The sequence below is a fragment of the Magnolia sinica genome, chromosome 19, assembly GCF_029962835.1.
Source record: "Magnolia sinica isolate HGM2019 chromosome 19, MsV1, whole genome shotgun sequence".
Taxonomy (NCBI): domain Eukaryota; kingdom Viridiplantae; phylum Streptophyta; class Magnoliopsida; order Magnoliales; family Magnoliaceae; genus Magnolia; species Magnolia sinica.
In genome coordinates, this window is record NC_080591.1 from 1,802,917 (window position 1) to 1,811,546 (window position 8,630).

Genomic DNA, 8,630 nt, shown 5'->3' on the forward strand with positions numbered 1-8,630 from the left:
GAAGTTTGAAAATACATGCCCAACGGTCACTACTCAATCAGCATGTGTGGTCCACCTGATGAGTGGATCTTTTATATTTTCGGCCTAGGGAATGTTCACTATGCGACCCGCCTAATGAGTGGTTCGGATCCTAAACATGTATGCCACCAAGCGCCCATTGAGGAGAACCGCCTTAGCATTTCTCGTTTGGGAAATATAAAAATAGTAATAAGAAATTGATAAAAACTTTTATACTCCGGCAGAGTATGAAGATTCAAACAAATTCATTAGAAGTTGTCCATTCATGTAACTCAAATGAAACCGTTGAAACCGTGGGGTCCACTTTGTATGGATCATAAAACAAAGCTTAAACGAAACTGATATCTATCTAGAGCCCTCATTGGCTAGCTAAACAAAACTGCCAATGTTCTGAGTTCAATAAGAAAACATCCACTACTCAGAGATTAGGATCGTTCAATCGATTCTTTTTATTGCTTTACAATCTATCCACGATGGGTCCCAGGATATGGATGGTCTAGATCAAGTTTTGTACACGCCTCTTATGAAATTTTTGAGCACATGAGTGTTGACTACTTTACCCTGCCGGAGTATCAAATAATTCTCAAGAAGCAATTTTTCATGCCCGACAATTAAACTCCCGACTGAATTTCAGGATCGTGCTTAGAATCAAAGTACCGTTTTCGAAGACCAAAAAAAGGTACGCGTACTACGCACCCCTGTTGACACTAGTAGTGATCCGTACAAATGCTTAATGCTTACGTGAATTCGTTATCGTTTTCTAATCATTTTTACCAAAATCAGTTTAGTAAACTGTTCTTCATAAAAGAAAATGAAAAAAAAAAAAAAAAAAACAGTTTTGGAACTGATATTTGCATCCTCCATGTTTGGTAGAAGCATCCTTTTTTTAAAAAAAAATTTCTATGGGGGAGTTATTTGATACTCTGGCAAAGCTGACGCTTGATACACAAGCACTCAGAATTCTACATGTGGCATATGTGGCTCAACGCACCCAAATCAGGTTGGTTGAACAATCCAGACCTTTGATTCATAAACACTTGTTTGTTAAAATTGGACCATTGGATTTTTTAAAAATCATTTTAACCATTCCAATTGATGTCCACCAATCCAACAGTCAATAAGTGTATTATTATTATTTTATTTTATTTTTTTGTATTTTTTAGATCTAAAATGGCACATGTAGTTTAAATAGTTTAATTTTAATTGCTATTGTACCATAAATGCAATTTCAAAATACCTGCATGTCATTTGCGGCGCTCTGCCGTACTTACAAATTACTTAGAAATTGTCACGAGTCAAGTTAAACCATCCAAACTGCGAGTCCCGCCTTAGATGTATCATGAACAAAAAAAATTATGTTTATTTGATTGTCTCAGGGTAATCATCGGGTCAGACCCAAAGGTGGTTGTCGATTGTTTTAGAGAACTGTAGGATTACCGTACCCAGGAAGGTGGTTTTCAAAAAATTATGTTTTAAGTGTGTTATGCTCACCACTTTATTAATCATTTGTAGAAAAATAATTTTCAAATTTGAACATTTATTCATGGTGCCTGGCTCTCCTTCCTATGTTTGTTTCCACTTCTACAAACTTGCCAAAAACATTCATAAAATTGAAGATTTCTCTTGCTGTTTATAAGGTTTGTTAACTACATATAAGTGTGAAGCTGTACGCTTATACACACATGCCATCATGACACTTAGGTCTGAGACCAAATCCATCCATCAACTGGTCCAACCATATCTTCCTTGAATTAATCTGGTGGATGAGTTAGAAAGCTTCAGCCAAGTGTTTTAGAGCCATACATTTGTTTTTGCAAATTATATTCTACCTAAATGAATTAACCTAACCCTTAAGCTAGGGCATCAATATAGTGGTACTTTTGTAATAGATGGATTGGATCTTGGACCCATGTACCATGAGACCCATGTACCATGATATTAAATATGTGGTGTGTATATGAGTGACCATCCATTTTGCCATCATGTTTGGTATCACTCCAAATGAGGTAGATCCAAGACGTACCCACAAGAAATGGTGGGGATTCGACAGTCACCATTGAAACATTTATTGGGAAATTATTTTTCTACCAGACATGCACTTTTTCACACAAACAATTCTCAAGAACCAAGAATCAATTCTCTAGCTACTTCCAAATAAGCCCTTCATAATTCACATATCCACACTTTTTCTAAAATTATATATATTTCATGTTCTAATAATTGACCATTCCACATTTCCATGGATACTATGGAAACTAAAACAAATAGCCTTTTCAGATTTGTTTTCCTTGGATTTTTCCTCAAATGTAATGTTTTCCTTTTTATATTTTATTGGATTCTGCAATTGTATTAGTAAGAGAGAAAAACTTAAAACTTTGAGATGATGATATACTGGCAATTAGAAATTCTAAATGGGGCATGTATATAACTCAAATTAAACCGTCCACAATGTGGGTCCCACTCAAAATTGTTCAAAAATGAAGAAAGAAAGAAAGAAGCCTACAATGAACTAGTGGCCAAACTAGCCATTTTTTGGGTATCTAATAGACAGTGAAAAGAAAAAAGGATCATCCAACTAATCTGAATGCTATTGAATGGTTGACAAATAGATACTGGAAATTACATAGAAGAACTTCTCAAATGCCCTATCTAAGAATTTAAATCAATTAAATTTATTTAATTTTTCCGTAAACACCATTAGGTACAACCACTCTTTCTAGTTTTGGTAACACATTTTCCTATGTATTCCAAAAGTATAAAATGATGTATCTAAAAGCATTGGGTAAAAAGGGCTACACTCTGCATTGTGTATATTAGTGTTGCTAAAACTGCTTGTAAATCGAATTGGTATCTCGTTCAATCCATGTAGAGAATGACTAAAAATCAATCCAATGTGATATGGTAAGTGGTTATGTTGTTTATGAATGAGAAATGCTCACAAACAAGTTGTACGCCCAACCAGTTGGCATGTGGGGCTCACCATGGTATTTGTATTACATCTTGCTCATCTAGTAAGGTTGTCCTACCATGAAAATAGGATGTCCCAAAAATCAGGTTAATCCAGCCATGAAAATGAGATAACCCGTGCGAATGTGGAGGGGGTGGTTTATGGGTTCTATGTTGTGCCTCACTTGATAGTTAGATTAACCTGATTTTCGCATCCCTTTTCATGATGGAATAACCCTTCTAGATGGATGAGATGTCATACAAACACTATGGTGGGACCCACATGTCAACTAATCTCACGTGTAACTAGTTGTGTGTGAGCATTTCTCTTTATATACTCCGTCCGTTTTCCACTTTTATTGTTGGAATAATACCAAAAAGAGGTGTATCTGTTAAAACGTGAGGCTGTAGATATCATTCCCTCTATTAAATTCTTAAAATAGAGAAAAAGATCAATGAATTTAGGATCCAATTCCATGCACTTTTAAGAATTCTCATTCCAATTCTATTTAGTGGGTGTTTAGATAGAATATTTTGGAAATAAATTTGAATTTTATGGAATCGGGCTTTTCCACAGCTGCTTTTAAAAAGAAGCATGGAAATCGACTTCCATTTTCAAGGTTGTACTAAAATTGCATGAATATTAAATTTTCAAATAAAAAATTTAAATGCCGATTGCGTAGGCTACGGGAGACAACTCTCTACCTTTAGCCATTCAACTTGTAACACTTTCACAGAAAACTGCACTCCAAATCAAAATGACAAAATTACTATTAGATTTTAGCCATTTCTAGGGTTCCCATATCCACATTTTGGATTCTTTTTATCCAAACACGAGTGATGGTGCACATTACAAAATGAGCATATTTTTAGATTATTTTACACCTCATGTTTTTTTTTTTTTTTTTTTTATTTTTAATATAGATAAGCCCATATTTTCTACTTACATGTACTAGAATAGTAGTAGCAAAAGTGCACTACTCGGCATTCTAGCTATAATAAAGTAGAATGGCTATGTGCATAAAAAATAGAGGGTGAAAATGTCAATTCCCATGTGGTATTGTGGAAGAATTCTTTTCAAAATTGTGTGAATTTGATTTATCAGGAGATGAAAAGTTGGGTGGGAAGGAGAATTGGTGGCCAGAGGCTGATATTATTATAAGTGCAGTGTCATAGTCATCCTCTTTTTTTATTGTACCTCCCCCATTTATTACCCCTGTCTCTACTCTTCCATTCCTCCATTAACACTAAATGCCCTCTGCCTCACTTCCCATCTTCCCTTCTCCTTGTTCCTGAATTGGCAGCCTTTCTTCCCCAATAGGGGTTCCTTGTCTCTTTGAATTTACCCCTTGACCAATCTCTCTCTCTCTCTCTCTCTCTCTCTCTCTCTCTCTCTCTCTCAATAGAAAAATCTAAAAATATTCCGTGATCTTTGTATGGTCACAGCTTCTTTGATCTTGGAAGAACCCAACAACAGTTCTTGAAATAACTCAGGCAAGGGAGAGAGGTACTACTAGCCCTTTTTTTAATTTTTCCTGATCCAAGTGTCTAGATCACATACAGGTAATCACATGTAGCTACCCTTCTTCTTCTTCTTTTTTCTTTTCTTGTTTATATATACATATATTATATTTTGTAAATATTCCTTTTGGTGGATAAGCCAAAGAGAAACTACATGGTTTTGAATTTCAAGCTCTGATCTAAAGGTTATACTACCTGGGGTTTGTTTCTGGGGGTTGAATAATAGCTGTTCATGTCAATTTTACTATAGTTGTGGACACAAAATATCATGTATGAGATTGCAACAGTCAGATCTATGCTCAAGCAGTTTCTTAAGGGTAGTACTATATATAGTAAGTGGTGCAATTGAATTTGTATAAAATCAAAGCCTTTTAAAGGATAAAAGAAAGGAAAAGAAGAAAGGTCTCAAACCAATAAAAAGATAAAACTCTCATGAGCTTCAATTGCATAGTCAACCAGGATCTAACCCTAACCCTAACCCTAATTTCCTTGAAAACCCATATAGAAAAATAAGGACTTCTTTTGGTGCAACAACAAGCAATGCACGAAAACTCATCCCTTCCAAGAAATTCAATAAAAAAGAAAAAGAAGAAGATGCAAACGTGGTTGATATGTCTTGTTTATTTCTTATCTTGTATCAGTGAGATGGCGTCCTCCAGCTCGTACAACTCTCCGTGTGCTGCCTGCAAGTTCTTGAGAAGGAAATGCATGCCTAGCTGCATATTTGCACCGTACTTCCCACCTGAAGAACCACAGAAATTCGCCAACGTGCACAAGATCTTTGGTGCGAGCAACGTTACCAAGCTCCTCAACGAGATTCTCCCCCACCAGAGAGAAGACGCTGTGAATTCGCTCGCCTACGAGGCTGAGGCCCGCATGAAGGACCCAGTTTACGGCTGCGTTGGCGCAATCTCATTCCTCCAAAGACAGGTCCACAGGCTCCAAAATGAGCTTGATGCCGCCAATGCTGATCTGATTCGATATGCTTGCAATGATATGCAGACAGCATTGCCGCCAATGCCACCGCCTTGCCCAAGGCCAAGCGAATTGGGTAGAAGGGGAAATGGAGGAGGTTCTCTCCATCAGAGTTCTGTCTTACCTGCTTCATATCCTCCTCCATGGGGTAATAACCCTCCAGGTAATATCAATGAAAGAGGGTGAGGCGAAAGAAGTCTGTGAAATTAAATGGGTGTTTTTAGATAAGAAGATCATATGCAACTAGTTGCACTGCAGGCACTTAGTGCATCTAGTTTCTACTGGACATATGGACAGTTGAGTCATCCATCTGGATCATACATTCATTCCATCACAACTCTTTGTAGGCCACCTCAAAAAAATCATACTGATCGGATGAGTCTAGCCATCAGAAATTTGGCCATTGTTGCTATAACGTTCCCTTTCCGAACAGTAGCTCATGTGGACCAAAATGATTTTTCGAGAGTCATAAGTAATCCTAGAATGGATCAGTCAAGTTGATGATTGGACCTATATTTCTTTGATTGAACTTGACCATCCATTTCTCATGCTACGAATAGGATGGTTGAGATCATCTGATCAATGTGATCTTTGCATGATGTCCGACAAAGATTGCGTTGGAACAAATGCACGATCTAGATTGTTGTTTGGATTGTCCTGATGTCCAGTGCAACTAGTTGCCCTGTAGGTCAAATGCACAACCAGTTGCATATGATCATTCCTCCTAGATTTATGGTATGGTATGTTATTTTGTGAAGTTTATAGAGAACTTTTCATGGACTGGATTTAGCTAATGATCCGTAGGTAATATGAATTCCTAGGTGAGAATTTGGGGTAGAAATATTGCTTCTTTTGCGAAACACTTGGTTATTCTCAATTTTTATTGCTTGCATGTGATATTCGGGATTTGGGTGGAATCCTAGAAGATGGATGGTGATTGATTTGTTGGTGTGTTCTCAAACCCTTCGAAGATTGTGTTCTCTATCATTGTCAATGTACTTAGAGAAATGTACTATTCTAAAGATAATTCTCAAGCTATCTACGGTTTAGATCATATTCTCTCTCCATCTTGTTTTCCTCTTTGTTCCTTGAGATAACTCTAATTTGTAGGACTACTATATTATTTTTCTTTTTATTTTTCAACAACAGTAGCCTACGTATGCAAGTATATGTATATATATGTATGCATGTATGTATTATATTAGCAGCTACTTCTTATATATCATTTCATTTTTGTGTCACTTACATGAAGTTATATATCTTCATGAGTGATCTTTGGCATTAGCCAGTTGATATTTTCTTTCCTAAAATGGAATCATGTGAAGAAAAGAAATAGAAAGAGAAGTCTGTAAAAACACCAAATGTAGTGTAAATTTTCCTTGAGTTTCTTTACATCCCGATGCATTGCTATAAGACACGTCACTGCTTGGGCCTTTGGATCTGGAATCATCTTTCAATGATCTAATTAAGAGTTTATATGATGTGCCTCAACTTCGACTGGGGATAGCCAAACAATCGAAACTCTCGGGTTGGAATATTCCAACCCTTTGATCATTTGACACTTTTCATATGAATATGAATGGTCTTCTTAACCTTTGAATAGTCAAAGGGTTGAGATATTTCAATCTGATTTTTTCCTCGTATTCTCCATCTAAGAATGCACGCTTTGAATCATTGAAGAGACTCCTATGCAATAACTAAAGTTTCGAAGGTATCCTGCTGCAATAAATTGGAATGTATAGTAACATAGCTCCATTCTTAAGTTCTCGTTCCTGAACTTAAAAGACCCTTATCCAATGGATAAAGTACTGAAGTATTAGGGATATTTTGGAATGTATCCTAACAAAATTTCTTCTTTTATTTTCATTCATGAACCTATGTCTTGTATCTTGTTCTTTTTACTTATCATAGGCATCAAATAAAAATACACCATTATCTACTATTTATGGAAAGGTTTTTTCATTCATTCATTCAAGAGAGAGAGAGAGAGAGAGAGAGAGAGAGAGAGAGAGAGAGAATCACAGAGGGTGTTTTATTTCAGTCTTCTGACTGATCATGTCTGCTTTAATTTCATTTTTCGAAGACCATCGGTGCTGTAAATCTCATTCACTCCAACGAAAATAGAACACCCATATTAGAAAATTTTAATACTCCATCAAGGGTACTGATAACTAAGAAGGGAAAGCCTATAAGTTTCGCCCCACTTTTGAAAATGGTGATGACTCATCCTCCTCACATGTGGCACTGATGTACACCTACCCAGACCATTCAAATTGTGAGTCAGATAGATCAAGCAATCATAACCATCCAATTAATGGCTATCAAATGGATGGTTAAAAGGAAAACATCAAGTTGTCCAAATTTTAAATCAAAATTCTTTTGGTTTATATTGTTTCAATATGTAAATTTTCATTTATGCTCCATCCACAGTCGAGATTTGGGCGGTTCAGACCACCTTCCAACCAACCATTCCATTGAAGAGTCAACCCATTATTTCATTATATGGTGCTAAACTAACAGAGGTAACTACACTTAGAAGTATGCATTTCATTCACTATCTTATATATATTTTCTGTCATGTTCAAGGAAGGGGAATGAAGTTATTTTGTGACTGAACATGTGAACTATAAATCTGTAGAGATATATGCATGCATTTTTTTATTATTTATTTTTGACCTTTGTGGGTGGTGTGAAACTCAATCCAATATCCATGTTATGTGTCATTATTTGTAACAGTGGGATTCAGTACGCTGCTCTACTGGTTTCCAGGAAGGGATTATTGATACATGTGAGGGTACGTTTCAGAAGAGAATTATTAATTGCACGTGGATATAACTTTCTCTTCCTTTTGCAGCTTAAGTCTTCCAAACCCTTCACTATTCCCATTTCCCACACTTCACAGACAAAACAGTGAAACTCACTGTTATCTCTCTCTCTCTCTCTCTCTCTCTCTCTCTCTCTCTCTCTCTGAGCACCATAAGTTGTAATGCTCCTAGTCGCATTAGTTCACTTGGACAGTCCAATTGATTGATCGTAACTGTCCATTAAGTTCAGAAAGCATTTCATGTCTACCATGCAAAAATAATCATCCAATCCATTCTTGGTTTTGGCCTCATTCCAAGCCATTGATGGGATGATTAGGATTGCCCAACAAAAGTGATTTTCTAGAA

General features: G+C 36.4%; 1 protein-coding gene across 5 annotated transcripts; it reads left to right on the plus strand.

Moving 5' to 3' along the window:
• Positions 1 to 4,016: 4,016 nt before the first annotated feature.
• LOC131235347 (LOB domain-containing protein 25-like) lies at positions 4,017 to 8,347 on the plus strand. 5 transcript variants are annotated; one of them, XM_058232504.1, is made up of 3 exons: positions 4,017 to 4,527; positions 5,127 to 5,623; positions 8,197 to 8,347. In XM_058232504.1, the coding sequence occupies exons 2-3, from the start codon at positions 5,131 to 5,133 to the stop codon at positions 8,241 to 8,243; spliced, it is 540 nt and encodes a 179-aa protein (XP_058088487.1). In that variant the 5' UTR covers positions 4,017 to 4,527; positions 5,127 to 5,130; the 3' UTR covers positions 8,244 to 8,347. The 5 variants fall into 5 exon arrangements, with proteins under 5 accessions (XP_058088487.1, XP_058088486.1, XP_058088488.1 ...); XM_058232503.1 differs by having other exon boundaries at positions 4,019 to 4,471; XM_058232505.1 differs by lacking the exon at positions 4,017 to 4,527 and adding an exon at positions 4,586 to 4,817.
• The last annotated feature ends 283 nt before the right edge of the window (positions 8,348 to 8,630 follow it).

What these genes read in the sequence shown, in the direction of transcription:
- LOC131235347 (XM_058232500.1), top strand. Translation starts at nt 5,026, where the DNA reads ATGCACGAAAACTCATCCCTTCCAAGAAATTCAATAAAAAAGAAAAAG. An exon ending in ATGGGGTAATAACCCTCCAG is followed by an intron (nt 5,624 to 8,196) that starts GTAATATCAATG and finishes TATTTGTAACAG; the next exon opens with TGGGATTCAGTACGCTGCTC.